Source organism: Onychostoma macrolepis, chromosome 15, assembly GCF_012432095.1.
Source record: "Onychostoma macrolepis isolate SWU-2019 chromosome 15, ASM1243209v1, whole genome shotgun sequence".
In the NCBI taxonomy this organism is placed as follows: domain Eukaryota; kingdom Metazoa; phylum Chordata; class Actinopteri; order Cypriniformes; family Cyprinidae; genus Onychostoma; species Onychostoma macrolepis.
In genome coordinates this window covers 28,108,839-28,125,798 of record NC_081169.1, presented here as the reverse complement: position 1 = coordinate 28,125,798, position 16,960 = coordinate 28,108,839, and the positions used below count along the sequence as shown (strand labels likewise).

At 35.3% G+C, this 16,960-nt stretch overlaps 2 protein-coding genes across 2 annotated transcripts; both read left to right on the top strand.

The window, feature by feature from the left end:
• Nucleotides 1–243: 243 nt before the first annotated feature.
• Nucleotides 244–9,292, top strand: nlrc3l (NLR family, CARD domain containing 3-like). The gene is made up of 7 exons (XM_058744335.1): nucleotides 244–430; nucleotides 551–639; nucleotides 1,573–1,683; nucleotides 2,143–2,283; nucleotides 2,369–2,669; nucleotides 3,456–3,702; nucleotides 6,152–9,292. Exons 2-7 carry the CDS (start codon nucleotides 599–601, stop codon nucleotides 7,735–7,737), a joined length of 2,427 nt encoding a protein of 808 aa, XP_058600318.1. The 5' UTR covers nucleotides 244–430; nucleotides 551–598; the 3' UTR covers nucleotides 7,738–9,292.
• A 789-nt stretch (nucleotides 9,293–10,081) lies between these two features.
• On the top strand, nucleotides 10,082–16,707 carry chordc1a (cysteine and histidine-rich domain (CHORD) containing 1a). Its single transcript, XM_058744339.1, has 11 exons — nucleotides 10,082–10,465; nucleotides 11,438–11,487; nucleotides 11,706–11,762; nucleotides 12,073–12,233; nucleotides 12,458–12,561; nucleotides 13,223–13,281; nucleotides 13,780–13,850; nucleotides 13,935–14,037; nucleotides 14,129–14,248; nucleotides 14,379–14,441; nucleotides 15,388–16,707. The coding sequence occupies exons 1-11, from the start codon at nucleotides 10,402–10,404 to the stop codon at nucleotides 15,574–15,576; spliced, it is 1,041 nt and encodes a 346-aa protein (XP_058600322.1). The 5' UTR covers nucleotides 10,082–10,401; the 3' UTR covers nucleotides 15,577–16,707.
• The last annotated feature ends 253 nt before the right edge of the window (nucleotides 16,708–16,960 follow it).

The following is a 16,960-nucleotide window of genomic DNA, read 5'->3' as shown; positions in this document are numbered from 1 at the left end:
GATTTTTTTTTCTCTTTATAACTTTATCGTGCATTTTCATGTATACGTGTACATTGCAAACGCTTTTTTCCACAATAAGGTTGATCACTCCATCATGCTGCAAAATTACATTTATGCAAAGCTTTATTACGATAAATATTAAACGAGAAATTTATAACATTTTCTATTTATTTGCAAATCCTCTGTTTTTAAAAAAAAAAAACTTAATGCAGAAATAAAATGCTTTGCGTCTTTTCCCATTTGTTACGGAAACCGAAAGTAAAAATGACGTCACCGGCGTGACGGGGAACGCGGAAGTGCAGTCAGTCAGGTCGAGGCTTCAACGGAAGACACTTTTGTGGACGTTTTAGGCTTTTTTTTTTTAAAGGACAAATTAATCCAACTGACTTTAAAGTCAGTTCAACGCTAGAGCGCTTCCTAAATGTTTTGGGTAAGTCCTTGTCGCTTTAATTCACGCTTAAGTTATTGATATAGCTCAAATATTTTTTCAGGCCACGAGTTTCCTTTTTTTGCGATAAAAGATTGTAATCGATATTTTTTTGTTTCTTAGGTTGAAGCTGTGCTTTAATTGGTTTGTAAGAAGTTTATAACCATCATCATGAGTAATTTCGGGGACGATAGTGATTCTGAAGTGGATCGGTAAGTGTCTTGACGGTTGGTTCTTGTTTAACCGGCCTGTTTTCCTCAGTTCTGCCAAACCGGCTCCAGACAGACCGGGTCTGCAAAGCAAATCAAAGAAACTAAGAATGTCCTAAAATAAATAAATGCAAAACAACAACTAGAAAGAAAACACACGTTGTATATAGAAACCGTAGCAGGTACTAAGTGACACAGTATATTAATAAATACTCGTGTAATAGTTCAGGTTTGCATCTGAAAACACTGTAAAACGAATGTAGAGATGTTCAAGGTCATGTCAGGACAGATGTTTTGAGTAGTTGACTTGTTAATATACTTTTTTTGATTCTGTATTCCTGAAGTATATCATTCAAAATCGTTCTCAGGTTGTAGTCTAATTTTGATTTTATAATTCCATTTAAAACCAGCAAACGTCTGTTTTTGGTGATTGGAAATATGAAAAGATGCTCTTTCTCAGTTGATGTTTGAAGATCATCAGGATTAGGCTTATTGTGAGGAGACACACAATCTGACTGATCAAATATCAAGCCACTTTATCAAAAAACATTCTTTCTGTCAACGAAGTCATTTGGTTTTTTCAGATTGAAATACAATATGCATTTAAAGGAGCAGAGTCTTTGCTGGTTTAGACATTTGATGACCTGCTCAGGTTGGTCCAGGCTTGCATGAACACTCGTGGTATGAATACAAAGGTCTTGCTTATTGGATTCCAGCGATGCTTCATCCAGTGGAGCGTTTTGAGTGGTGCTCTTTGAATTTTGGCTTCAGAATTACAGGTGTTGGTTAGCAATGTGAAACGTCTGTTTTTGAGTTTTGTGCAGGGACTGCTCGGACGAGTTTCCATTTGTTGAAAGGTCTTCAAAGTAGCACATGCTTGTTTCAGCGGCTGTCATTCTGCTTCTGCTTTAACGTTGCTGTTAACGTTATTTTAAGGATCATGATGGACCGGCCGCCCAGCAGTTACGGCTCCATGCATAGTGATGATCACGAAGATGAAGAAGATGATGAATTTGAAGAACCTCCGCTCAAACTACCAGCAACAAGGTATGGTAATATACAACTACACCCAAAAAAAAAAAGAATTGGAGTGTCATTTTATTAATAATAATAATGATAAATCAGATCTGTGGATCTTACCCGTTTTTAAACTTGGTACCCAAGAACTCAAATTATGTCCCTTCCTTTTAATTTTTGTTCGAATTGTATCATTTATTGTTTTGAGGTAAGTAAGTGATATGCAAGAATTCATTTTAATGCAATTTATTTTTGTTGTTGAAAGAAGTATTTTATGCTCACCAAGCCTGCATTTATTTAATCGAAAATATAGTTAAAGCAATATTGTAAAATGTTTTGAAATAAATTTCAAAAATGTGAATTTAAAATAACTGTTTTCTTCTGAATATAATTTAAAATGTAATTTATTCCTGTGATGCAGAGCTGAAATTTTTTGCATCATTCCAGTCTTGGTTAACTTATGGTTTCATCACGCATGTGTATTTTCAGGGTCAGGCTTCAGCGCTCGGATTCGCCAGAGACTGTGATTACTGAACGTACGAACACAAACCAGTCCAGCGTATACAAAGATGGACTGGTCCTGAGACCGCAGTCCATCACGCACACAGCAGAATCTCATGCTCAACACAGGTAACTACATCCACAACACACACACATGCATTTTACCGTTTCTGATGAAGTTATGAGGATAATTTTCACATTTCCTGTCATTCAGCATTAACAGAGAGCCGTCGATCGTGGAGCCGTCTGAGCTTCAGAGCGACATAAGGACAGAAGCAGCGATGGATGAAGAGCCGAACGACAGAGACGCGGAGATGAATGAGAGAGACACGCAGGAGCAGCAGAATGAAAGTGTTGTGATGGAGCAGGCAGAGGCGACGGAAGAGGATGATTTTGATGAAATTGTTGTTGTAGGTTTTGAAGAACAGAAAGATTCTCCTCCTCCTCCGGAGGAAGGCGTCGGCCTACAGTTTCAACACATGCACAGCTCCCTCACCCTGCGCCATGTGCTAAGGGTCAGTGGATGTTTTTGTGTTCCTGTTGAGAGTCTTAGAGGAACCTTTGAGAAACTTAAAGCCTGACATATGAAATAATAGTCAGAAAAATCACATTTTGCGAAATGCATAAATCTTTAATGGCTCATGTAGTATGATAGTGAGAATATGGAGCTTATAATTGAGGATGGAAAAACAGCTCAATTTATTTTATTTTTATAATTTTTTTTATTATTTTGGTGCTGATGTTTATATTGACAATGTAAGCTATCAGAATTTTAGAACAGTATAGCAGACTACTTATATTAATATCATATCACTCTATATTTCCCAATAATATATCTTATAAGATATTTAAATGTTTAGCTTTAATTTAAGGATCTGTTTAGTTTCAAAACATATGATGCAATGCAATACAACGATGATTGAGAAATGAACAAACAAATGTTCCTCAAAAGCCTGAAGACCATATTTGATACTCATAATTCAACAAGATTTTACAAAGTTATTTATGGATAATCAAGTAAACCGATTCAGTCCAGTATGTGTTCATCTTAAAATGTTATTAACAATATTAAAGTTATTCTAACGTTTACTTCATAAAAATCAGTAAAGATTTCACAGCAAAAAGACAAGCTGAAAGTGAACATTTGTACAGTTAAACAGACTTTTACTAGCTAATAAAAAGTCTAAACTATCAATCGGATGACAGAAGGCATGTAGTAGATTGTGTACAACAGGTTATTTCTACATAAACCTGTATTTGATATGGGATCCTTCATGTTTCTTTGTCTTTCTCTCATTCAGCAAATGGTGGGGTGTCTTTCCCAGCTTCATCAGGGAGAGATTGCCTATTTTAAGCGCTCTCTGAGTACTCACTGCAGATTCAGGAAGAACTACCCGAGGATTGCGGATCTTAATGACCCGCTGGATCTGGCCGATAAAATGATCGAGGTCTGTGAGCTGGGAGAAGCTCTGCATCTCACCATACGAGCCATCCACAATGTTGGAAAGGAAAATCTAGCCGAATACCTAAGGAAGACGTGTAGAAGAGGTACAGCAGCTTCACACATCACAAGAAAGTCATCGTGATTCAACCTTTCTTTGGGATGTGTATTAGAGGTCTTCACGGAGGACCCGAGACCCTAAGACCCGGGACCCGTACAGGTTCGGGTCTATATTTTAAATGGTCAGCCGGGTCCGGGTCGGGTCCCAATCTATTACTTCGGGTCCCGGGTCTGTTTAACGTTGTGTGTAATACCCGAGTCGATCGGAGAACACTGCACCCGCCAGTGATCAGTGTCAGTCAGCATGCGTGTGTTTTGTAACTTGCAGTTTGTAAAATTAGGATGAGAAAATTGTGAGCGGGGGAAAAAAAAAAACATGTGTTACTTCAGCCTCCAGAAGCAGAGCGCGGGCAGAGTTCATGTAGCCTACTGCACGCGGACGGTGATCATGGATTCCTTCATGAGTGATTTGGGGGAAAAAAGCTGAAACAAAACTGAAGAGACGCACCTGTTATTGAACATGCACGCAATAAAGTGTAACGCACTTCTTGTTCTGCACGTTTTTTGCTAAAAAATAATTGTTCCGAGTCTTTATTACAACCAACAAAAAGTATCGTTATTGTTGCGGAACAGTCGAAGTTGACTCCAGATGGAGAAGAAAAAAACGAAAAAAAAAACTGTGAAGTTGCATTAGTCATCCGTCACTGACCGTGACAGCATGTAGACTTTTAAAGCAATAATCAGTGGATTAAGAAGGCTCTTTCAGTCAGCAATAGAGAGGAACGAACAGCTAACATGGATGGAAATTTCTTTATTGCAATTTATAGGATTGTATCCATCACAGTCAGGGAGAAGGCTACTAACAGTAGTAAGGTAAAGTAAAGTAAAGTTTTTTTTTTTTTTCTCTCGCAACTTTTGCTGGGCAATATGTGTCGATCGAGTGCAGTCGGGTCTGTGTCTTCCCGGCCGGGTTCGGGTCCAACTTTCGAATAATGGTCGGGTCCGCGTCGGGTCCGGGTAGTACATTTAAGGCATTTCTCGGGTCTGCACGGGTTCGGGTCCCACTTTCAAATAAAACACGGGTCCAGGTCGGTTCGGTGCAGCACATTTACGGGTGTCTTCGGGTTTGGGTACAAATTTTGGGACCCGTGAAGACCTCTAAGGTGTATTCCTAATTAAATAATTAGTTTATTAATGATCAATAATGGGATAAATGTGTGTTTTATAATATTTTTTATTTTTTTTGTAATTTTTTTTTTTTATTATACTTTTTAACTATTTTATCTTTTTTTTATCCTATGAATGTTAGGTTAAAAATGTTGATGACAATATTTAGAAGATTTAAAGTCTTTCTTTTTTGTTTTCTCATGTTTAAAATGTTTGAATCGTTATAAAAGCTTAGTCAGTTTCAGCAAAAATAAAATAGTTTCTAGTCTCTTTTGCTCATCTAGGCTGGAATAAAATGTAATTTATAGATGATGCAAAGCTGAATTTTCAGCATCATTACTCCAGTCTTCAGGTGTCACATGATCCTTCAGAAATCGTTCTAATCTGTGACCCTGGACCACAAAACCAGTCATAAGGTCAATTTTTTTAAATTGAGATTTATACATCATGTGAAAGCTGAATAAATAAGCTTTCCATTGATGTATGGCATTTGTTATGATACGATTATTTGAAAAGCTGGAATCTGAGGGTGCAAAAAATTTTAATATTGAGAAAATCGCCTTTAAAATTGTCCAAATTAAGTTCTTAGCAATGCATATCACTAATCAAAAAATAAGTTTTGATATATTTACAATAAGAAATTTACAAAATATCTTCATGGAACATGATCTTTACTTAATATCCTAATGATTTTTGGCATAAAAGAAAAATCAATAATTTTGACCCATACAGTGTATTTTTGGCTATTGCTACAAATATACCCCAGCGACTTAAGACTGGTTTTGTGGTCCAGGGTCACACATGCTTATTTGCTGCTCAAGAAACATTTCTGATTATTATCAGTATAGAAAACAGTTGTGCTGCTTCATATATTTTTGTGAAAATGATATTTTGTGAAAAATACATTCGATTCTTTGAATAGAAAGTTCAAAACAAGAGCATTTATTTGAAATGGAAATAGGGTTGCAAAGGGGTGGAAAATTTCCGGAAAGTTTCCAAAATTTCTGGAATATTTCTGAAATGTTCCACCTTTTTGCAACCCTAAATGGAAATCTCTTGTAACATTGAAAATTCACTTTTGATCAATTTAATGCACCCTTGCTAAATAAGTTATATTCTGTGAACTTTAAACTCTATAATCGGTAAACAGTCCTTTGTGACTCACAATAATGACTAAACACGTCACATATGGAAGGAATAACATCCAACATTATGCGTTCCACAAGTTTAGTATAGAATGTGGTGTAAAATAAACCTGGTAATGTGTAAAATAACTTCCTTTGTCTTTATATTCAGTCCTTGATTTTCTTTTGTTTTGTTTCATTCCAGCCGTGTTACAGCATGACCTGAAAATAGCCCACGACCGACGCTATTACTCTCTCTACGAAGGCCGATGTCGTCCAGGTCAGCAGCGCTACATTAGCGACGTCTACGTCGAGCCCGTAACAGTCATCAGAGGCAGCAGGGAGCCCATCAACCTCGAGAATGAGGTCCAACGCATACCGTATACGATCCAGGAGACCCAAATCAGGGCCGCCGACATCTTTCGGCCCCTTCCTCACGAACAGAAACCCATCCGTACGGTCATGATGACGGGAATTCCTGCCTGCGGTCTAACGGTGGCCGTGAATAAGGTCATCATTGATTGGATGGAGAAAAAAACCAATCAGGATTTTCAATTCATCTTCCCTTTGCCAGCAAAAGAGTTGCACCTTGGGAAAGATGGAAATCAGAGCTTCCTAGAAATGCTCGGTAACTTTTTTGCAGAAGCCGATGACATTAAATTCATCGAGAAGCCCGATTGCTTGAGTCTCTTCATCATTGACGCTCTAGAACTTTGCAAACACAACCTGGACTTTAAAAACAATGAAGTTATCTCAAGCGCCAGGGTAAAAGCACCATTAGACGTCCTTCTCACCAGCCTAATAAAAGGCACATTGCTTCCTAACGCTCGAGTTTGGATCACCAGCCACGTCACTGCCGCCCACCGAATTCCTCCACAGCTAATCGACAGGTATGTAGAGTTAAGAGGATTCACGGATGAAAAGAAGGAAGAGTATTTTACAAAGAGAACCACTGATCCTGAGCTCGGTAGGAAGGTTTATAACCTCATGAAACGCTCCAAGGCCCTTGAGATCATGTGCCACCTTCCTCTCTTCAGCTGGATGGTGGCGTTCATCTTCGAACGAGGGTTTCGAGATCCCGAGTATGGCAAACACCCACCTGGCATCACAACGTTTTATTCGCAGTTCATCGTCGTGCAGATGAACCGCTCGTTCGAGAAGTACCGCGGCTGCAGCGTTGAGGCACAAAAGTGGAGGGATGAAGATAAGGCGTTTATTGATATGATGGGGAAAATGTCATATAAGATGATACAAGAAGGCCGCGACTGGTTTACAGTGGAAGATTTGACCGCCGTCAACCTGACCTATGAAGATTTACGCAATCGCAATGAATTAACCACTGAGGTCAAACGAAGGAACGAAGACATTCAAACTTGGATCTTTAAGTTTGTTCACATTACCGTTCAAGAGTACATGGCTGCCATGTACGCGTATGTGGCGTTTAGGAAACATGGTAAAAACGTGATCGAACCAAGCAAAATGTCTTGGTTCCAGGGTTCAAACAAGGATCGGCCTGTGATTGATCTGTACCGTCCCGCCATTGACCGCGCTCTGGTGTCTCCGAATGGTCATCTGGACATGTTCCTGCGGTTCCTGGTCGGATTGGTGACTCCAGGAACTGAGGACAACCTGCGCGGATACCTGCTCAATCACTACCACCCCAAAGCCAAAGGCACGGAGGAAGTGGTCAAATACATCAACAAAAAAATGAGAGAGAACATCCATCTTGACAGGAGAAAAAATCTGGAGTTGTGTCTGGTGGAGCTGGAGGAAGGCAAAGAGGGAAGATGAGAAGAAACAAAGCAGGACAGCGTTCAATCTGTTAAGCGGGACTGTGAAACACTAAACTAAACGCAGTGTCCCGCAGGAACGACTCGGTTAAAGGGATGGTTCACCCTGTCATTATTAACACTACTGGTCAAAAGTTTGGAATAATTTGGATTTTTAATGTTTTTGAAAGTCTCTTCCAAGGCTGCGTTTATTTGATCAAAAACAGTAATATTGTGAAATGTTATTTCTACTTAAAATAGCTGTTTTCAGTTTGAATATATGTTAAAATGTAATTTATTTGTGTAATGCAAATCTGAATTTTCAGCATCAATACTCCAGTCTTCAGTGTCACATGATCCTTCAGAAATCATTCTAATATGCTGATTTGCTAATTATTGTCAGTTGTTGTGAAAATTGGTACTTTTTTTTTTTTTTTTGATGAATAGAACATTAAAAAAAGAAACATTTATTTGATGCAATCTTTTGTAACATTATAAATGTCTTTACTGTCAGTTTTGATCAATTTAATGTATCATTATATAGCATCAGAAATGTTTCTTGAGCAGCAAATCAGCATATTAATGATTTCTGAAGGATCATGTGACACTGAAGACTGGAGTAATGATGCTGAAAATTCAGCTTTGATCACAGGAATAAATTACATTTTAAAATATATTACAATAGAAAACACTTACTTTAAATTGTAGTAATATTTCACTTGTTTTTACTGCATTTGATTAAATAAATGCACCCTTAGTGAACAGAAGTGACTTTAAAAAAAACATTAAAAAAATCCTAATGATACCAAAGTTTTGATCAGTAGTGTACGTCATTAACATCTTTGGTCACTGCAGCTTTTATTGATTGGGATAACACATTTTTCTTCTTTTTTGTTAAGATAAAATCCGCTGATCTGAGTGACACAGTAGTGTGTAAATGATAAATTCATGTGAATAAACTCTTATTTATGGGGTGAACTGTTCCTTTAACTCTTTTTGGTGCTGTGAGCCGAGAACATCAGTTTGCTTGTTTGAGTCAGTGTGATGTGTTTGCTTCAGGCTTTCTTTAGCTAAAGAGAATGAGAATAGCCAATTATAGCACTAATAATTGTTAAAGCGCACACGATGCTTAAAGGGACTGAAGACCTGGATGTGCACTTTTCAACATCAATCACTGCTTTCCAGAATCACCAGTATCTAAAGAAGACAAAATCTAGCAAACATTCATTAAGCAGTAACATGAATAACTAGACTGTTATTCTGACAGAGCAGCATGTTATGATGCTTTTATTCATTGTTCTTTACTTATATAAGTAGTCACTGTTTTTCAGGTTTTAGGAAATCACAAAAGATTGATTTTTATTTTTATTTTTTATGTTTTGTGTCGCTTGCTTCAGATTTACACTTCATAAAGAAATCATGTAGTTACTCATCCAGACTTTTGAAAGTGTTCAATTAGTCTGGTCTGCTCATATACACTGACAGTTGATGGATTTGAGGTAAAAAAAATAAGGATTCAGTTTATCACCACTGTGTCTTTGACCAACATTAATAATAAAAGTGTGTCTAGTGGTGGAGTCAGTGATGTTTCTTCCCATATAGAATTTATTTTAAAAAATCTAGCATGTCATGAACCCCTAAATAAAATGTATATGCATTCTTTATAGCAAAATATGTGTTTATATATTTCTAAATATTTTTGAATTTATTTTATTTTATTTTTTTTACACCCTGATTTTACCCTCAAATATTTTTTTCTAGGCTTTAAAAATAAATTTCAGGGGCCAAATATTGCCCCTTTATTGAAACAAAAACCCAATACATTAAATACAATTAAATGTTATGTAATTTTCATATTTTATTACAAAAAATATCTAACTTGTTTGTGCAAAAATAACACCGTACAGTTATTGTTGTTGCTTTGATAGAGCCCACAGACTAACCTCGCTGAGACGCTGGATTTTCCGATCTTTGCCGATGCTGCACGAGTCCCTGCCATGTGCTGCATCGGATGCATCTCGGCGAATGTTCCGAGCTAAAATTGTTTCTCGTACGACATGAAACGGTTCTTGCTCCAGGAGGCGCTTTGAGGTCCGGAAACTTTAATCTTCCTTCTACACTCATTCATATCTTCGGCCATTTTTTCTGTTTTTGGAGACATTTGCACGATACAGATCTTAACCATTTGAATATTTTAATTTCAAGAATTGTTGCATGTGTCAGTAATGGAAATCTGCCTCAGTATTTATTAATTTTTTTATAAAACGATCCAGCCTCATCTATTAATCGTAAGTGATTGTGATTGGTCCATCCTGTCACATGGTGAGAAAAGTTGCTTGTATCACGTGACAACACCTATTTTAAAAGAACACCAAACAATAATTTATATTACACCGAATGATGACAAAGAAAAACTTTAACAGCCGTTACATTGAAAAATGCACAGTTAATTGTAAAAATAATAAATACACTTATATAACATCTACTTCATTCTCACTGCCGTTCTTCTCGCTCATTTCTGTTCCTGCGGTCGCGTGTCGGAAAAGTTCGCGAATCTTCCCGAACGCCTCGCGCGAGTTTCCGGCGGAGGAGAGATCCAGCGCCTAACGAAGTGCAATTAATATCATAAAAAGATAAGAGTTATTAAGGCTTGTGAATACTTGATTTGTGTCGTGAAGTGTCCGCGATGTCCGTGTTGTGTTATAATAAAGGCTGCGGGCAGCGGTTTGATCCAGAAAGCAATCCTGAAGGTGAGTTTACGCGCCTCCATTCATGAAGTTTACTCATCTTCTAAAGTCTGTTCATTCATATGTATACCGCGCTATTTAATATTTACCTTCATACGGTTACATTTCAATGAGCTTCCATGGCTCTGGTTTCCTGTTTGATCTTTAACGTACAGAAAAACATGCGGTGCTGTTAATGCATAAATATAAATAATCTTGCTTTGCTCATTGTTTATGGATTCATACATGCATGCATGTTATTCAGAACTGGTCAGAACACAATGATTTGTGTGCTGTCCTTATCAGAGGCTCTTACTTGACAAAACACTGTCAGATGCTTTCATTTGGAAGTCATATGTCACATAACTTTATATAAAAAATAAAATAAAAATCCCAGATATTTAATAGTTAATTTGTATAAATTAATGATCAATTAAGCATTCATTTCAATTCGTTTATATTTTTATATGAATTAAGATGGTATTTTTGATAGCATGCCACACTGACACTGCTGTTTATTTTATAAAGTGTTTCCCAACTTTGTTTAATTAGAATAGAGATCTTTTTTTGTGGTGTATTTGATAGCAACATGCTTAATGTAAAGTATACTTTGCTGAAAAATACAAAATACAGTAATTTAAATCCTCAAAGCATTGTGTTGCATGGATTTTGCTTCCTCAGGTTTGGTGACTCTGATTCAAGACGAATAATATATAAAATAATAACAATAATAAAATCAAATAAATGGATCAAATAAAATAAATATTTCATCATTCAGTGACTCTAATTCAAGACGAATACACTGAAGAAAAAAAAAAAAAAGTAAATATATGAAATGATGTATATAATAAACAAATAAGTAATATTAGTAGTAATAATAATAATAATTACAAATGTTAAAATAAGTGATTGAATGAATTTGCATGTAATATTTACAGAGATCTTTGTTTATAGTGTAGTGTTCATTAGTTTTAAGTGTAAAATCATGTTTTGCAGATGCGTGTACATACCATCCAGGAGTTCCTGTGTTCCATGATGCTCTGAAGGTGAGTGTTTGAATATCATGGGTATAAAAATATTTATTCTTTCCATAATTGTGTTCATATTGCAGTGTATAAGTAATAGCACAGTTGCAAATAAAGTGCATATTGATTTGATTTTGTACTATTTGCTGGTACTTATTGGTGTCTGTGTCAGTCTGTTTTTTCCTTTAAAAGACATTCTGACAAATCCATCTTACTTTGTTTATCTCTTGTTTCTTCAGGGTTGGTCGTGTTGTAAGAGACGGACGACAGACTTCTCGGATTTTCTCAGTATTGCGGTAAGTGCCTCAGATCCTCTGAGAAAGACACATCGTTCTCAGATTTCACTCAGCTTTCATGTTTAGTACAACATTTGATACTTGAATACTGGTCTAATTACAACATGTTGCTTCAAACAATCATTCTGTTTTGCATTTGTGTTCATTAATTCTCAGACAGGTCAAATTCTTTCAGAGATATCACAGAGTTCTAGTGCTAAAATGAAGCTATAAAATCATGCTAATGTGTCCATGCATGTCTCATCCAGATGCATGTTTATCTGTTCTGCATCTCATCCATCAAATACCTGTACATGCTTCTTTTTGTTAGGGCTGCACTAAAGGACCTCATAACAGTGAGAAGCCGCTGGAGCCCGTGAAACCGGACGTGAAGGTCTCTGGAGAGAAGAAAGAGCTGGAGGATCTCAAACCCAGGTTTAATGAGTACGTCATCCAGGCGCCCAAACCGCTGGAGTCCATACAGAGACCCAGGTAACTCCTCATCTTCATCTTCATCATCGTCATTATTATTGTAGCTGCTGAGTCATCAAAAAAATCATCAGTTTCGTATTTGATGAACTTTGCAACATTGACCGAATTGAGCCAAATAATGAAAATCGACCTCTGTAGAGCTGAATTATGCAAGATTAACACGTTTATTTTCTTGTTTATGTTGTATGATGCACTATATAAATAAACGTGGTAATGTGTCACAGCTCTGATGAGCCGCTGGTGGAGCTGCGGAGGAAAGTGGCTCCGTCTCTCAGTCAGGCGCTCCAGAAGCTGGCACTCGAAGGCGCTGATCAACCTGAAGAACAAGGTAAAATAAAGATAAAATAAAGATTTTTAGATTCATTCTCGTTTTATTTAAACCCATACTGATTTTATGTATTTCCAAAATGTGGTGCATGGAATAAATATATTTATAATAAATTATATAAAGTCAATCCTGTTCTACATGGTTTTATTCTGAAAATAGAAATGATCGGACTGTATATACAAAATGTTGAATAAAAAAAACTCCTTAAATATTAGAATGTACTGAAAGAGTGAATATAATTGTTATTTTTATTTTCTTTGTTTGTAAAACATAATATTGTTAAATTATAGTATACAGTTCATGTAATTATTGTTATTAAGACTTTATTAAGTGTTTAGATCTTGTACTCTTAAGTTTTCCATGAATATAGGTTTTGATGCTGATATGTAGAATATATATGAATAATAAATAAATAAATTAAAGATATATATAAATAAAAAACAAACAAATATATAAATAATTTATATTATATAAAATATATTTTAAAATAAAATAAACTTAAATATTAAAATGATATAAAATACATTTTAAATATTTATTTAAAATCTGTATTATTTTTTTAACAAATATATTTTAAAATAAATATAAATAAATTATCATTGTATTTGATCACATGACTGTTGCATGCCAAACCTGAAATGTATGCATTTTTGATTTCCAGACGAGGAAGGAGCTGAAGTCAAAATTGGGACGACGTGTAAAAATGGAGGCTGCTTGAAGGTTATAAAAATATTTGTTCTGTATTCATTGTGCATAAAAATAAAAAAATTGTTGCCACTTTACAATAAGGTCTCATTGGCTAACATTAGTTAATGCATTAACAAAGAGCAGTACATTTGTTACATCTTTGACACACATAATTAATTAACATTAATTAGTTAATTACACACACACAAACAAAGACACACACACATCTATACATCTACATATGAGTTTATTTGCAAAAACAGATAACTTCGTTTTTTAATTCTCCGTTTTATTATGTTAGTTAGCTGTATTTTTTAGTTACTTTTTAACCTAATCAAAATAACCCAACTGCAGTTTGATTGAGATTAATTGGAATGCACAATAAAAAAAAAAGTGATTTTTTTTTTTGCAAATGAACTCTTCATATCTATATCTATATATGCATTTATATAACCAATGTTAGCAAGTGGAACCTTATTGTAAACCCATTTTTATAATGAAATAAGCATAATATGTGATCCTGATTATCAGACATACAACGGACCAAAGACCGATGAGGAGATGTGTTTAAATCATCCTGGGGTGCCCATCTTCCACGAAGGGTGAGGAGCACAGTGCTGAACAGGGGCTGTTTTTCCTTTTTTGATGGTGTTTTTAATGAGCATGCATCTATATTTGCATTTCAGGATGAAGTACTGGAGCTGCTGTAAGAGGAAGACGTCAGATTTTAACTCCTTCCTGTCTCAGGAGGGCTGTAATAAAGGATCACACCAGTGGAGGAAAGACACGGTGAGCTGTGGCATCACACACACACACACATCAGGTCACGATGACGTGATGTACAGCGGTTCTCAGATGCATGATGTTTCTTTCCTTGCAGGGAAAGAAAGTGGCTCCATGTAGATTTGATTGGCATCAGACAGGAAGTCAGGTGACCATGTCCATCTATGCAAAGAACTCAAACCCTGAGCTCTGTTCTGTGGAAGCGAACAGCACCTCGGTGAGTACATATGTGTTTTTATTTTGAAGTTAATTGTAGCAGACTGTTGTTTCTTGTGGCATTGTCTCACGATATTGTTTATTTTTCTGTAATTGTGTCGTTTGATGAATGATGTGTAATCTATCTGCAGCTGAAAATACATCTAAACTTTGAGGGAGACAAAGAATTTGAGCTGAAGATGAATCTGTGGGGCGTGAGTATTATTAACCATCATTTATCTGCTGTTAAACAATAATATATCATAGACATAGCATTACATTTTTGAATAAATATTTTGAATGTTTAATTTTTTTCCGTTGTTATTTTAATTTTAGTTAAAGTTTTAGATGTTTGTTGTGTTTTTGTCATTTTTATTAAATTTTATTTTATTAAATTTTTAATGAAATTATTAAATTATTTTACATTTGTTTCTCATGATCTTAAAAACCTTTGATCTAAAATCTTCTGCTTTAGTGCTTGAAATTATTTAGTTATTGTAAACTATAAATATTAAACTTGCTAATTAGTAAAATATGAAAATATTAAGTGAAAATGTTATACTTAAAAAAACCTGAAAAATTATATGCATAATAAAATGAAAATTATAAATGTTGCCTAGACTACTAACTGAAATAAAATAAGTTGAAGCTCTAAAATTAGTAAACTACTAAAAAATAACAATAAAAATACAAAAAAATTAAATACTAAAATTAAAATGAAGAAATAAAAGCTGATTTAAAATTTTAATAAAAACTATAATAGTATATAAACGATACAAAAACAACACTGGTAGACAACATAAATTGTTCCTATACAAGAATTTATTAGAAAATGTGTTTTTTAATGAATTGACATAGTGAAGAAAATATTAATGTTTTATACTCCCAGTTATTTATATTGAATTTGATTACATCACTATAGTATTAAAAAAGTGGAAAATACTCATAAAGAACAAAAATAAATATGCATGATTTATTGTGAATTGCAGCCATTAGATGGCGCTACAGCATAAATAAAAGAAAAGCACCTGTGTGCATATATTAGACATGATCCATTCAACGCTTTTGTCCCTGTAACTGAGGCACCTGACAAAACATTAGCTTGAAACTCAAAGTTAATTATTCTGAAATGTATTGATTCATGATTGTGTCGGTTGATAGGTAATTGACATCAGTAAGAGTGTAGTGAACATGATGGCTGCTAAAGTGGAGGTAGTCATGAAGAAGGCGGAGCCTATGACCTGGGCCCGGCTGGACCTGCCGCCTCCAAAGCCTGAACCGACCAATGAGAAGACAGAGAGTCAAGACGGAGAGAGAGTGATTATTGATGAGCCAGACGGCCGTGATTAAGTGCTCAGACTCTGACAGACAGCAGATCAGTGATGAAACCTGCAGGTCTGTGCCACCATACAGTCACCACCCACTGTTCAACTGGAAAACCAAAAGAGATTATTTATTTAATTGGAGTTCATAAAAATCATAATGTGGATTCATGTCGGATGAACACAACAGTAGACTATTTAATTTGATGTGAATGAAAAGCTGTGAGTGATGGAAGTGCATTTAAACAATCCTACATTATTATTATTATTAAGTTATCAATGGTAAAAATGTAGTAAATTAGTTGTCTTTAACTGTTGAAGCCAATGACGTTTATTTTTATATGGCATCACAGCAGTCAACTTGTAATTGATAATTTTACAATTTGGTTTCACTCATCAGAAATTTTTTTCTGCATCTTTTTGTCCACTGTAAACTTGCACAATTGCATATTTCATTGGGTGAACAATTGATAACCATAACAGTCTCTCACAGCCTTGTTTTCATTGGCGTCAGATTTAATGTGGCATCAATTCTTACTGAAGTCTTTCTTAAACAGTTTCACTTATTAACTGTCAGCATGGCAATTAAACTGACTTGATCCATCAATTCTTGCTTTTCTACTGTAAAGTCGGATATAATTTCTGTGGTTTTTTTACTTGAAGTACCATCATTATTAGTTGAGAATTTGGTTTAGACTCGTTTTCTCTGTCTTGCTGTCTGTAATGTGGTTAATTCCTCTAATACTGAGTGCCGTCAGCATTTACACAAGCAGATATTGGCCTACTTCTTTTTTTTGTTGGCTTTTTCCATTCCATGTCTGATGATTCACAGCCATCTGATTTCTCATAATTTCCTGTCATGCACTTTCACCTACAATTTCGCTCCTGTTGTGGGCTGGAAACCTTCATCTGTGTTGTCCTGAATGTAGAGACTAGAAAATAATCCGTCCATAAACACATGCTGTGTAGACTTACTCAGGTTTGGTTCAACTCCAACTAGAAAAAGCGCAGTAAATCTCAGAAAACTGTGTATTTGCATCTGAATATATCTTTTATGACACTGTCTCATGTTACTGTAAACATTAAATTACTGTACTTTTACTCTCAAATTTGTCTTTCTGTCTGATCATTCAATCTAATTTCAGGTCTTTTTTTTTTTTTTTTTACTTAATCTTTGCTAAAAAGCATGCATTTGACATGACAATTTATAGGAGCATGATTTTTACAAATTCATAATGAATGAAAATGATTTGTACTACCAGTTTATTTAATGTTCATGATTTTACAAATTTTTCCATTATGACAATATATGCAAAAACGTATCAAATTGTGCTTTCGTGATTGACCGTTTTTCAATCTGCTTGTTTCACATATGAGGTCAAATGTTCATGATTTTGAAACTATTTTTATGA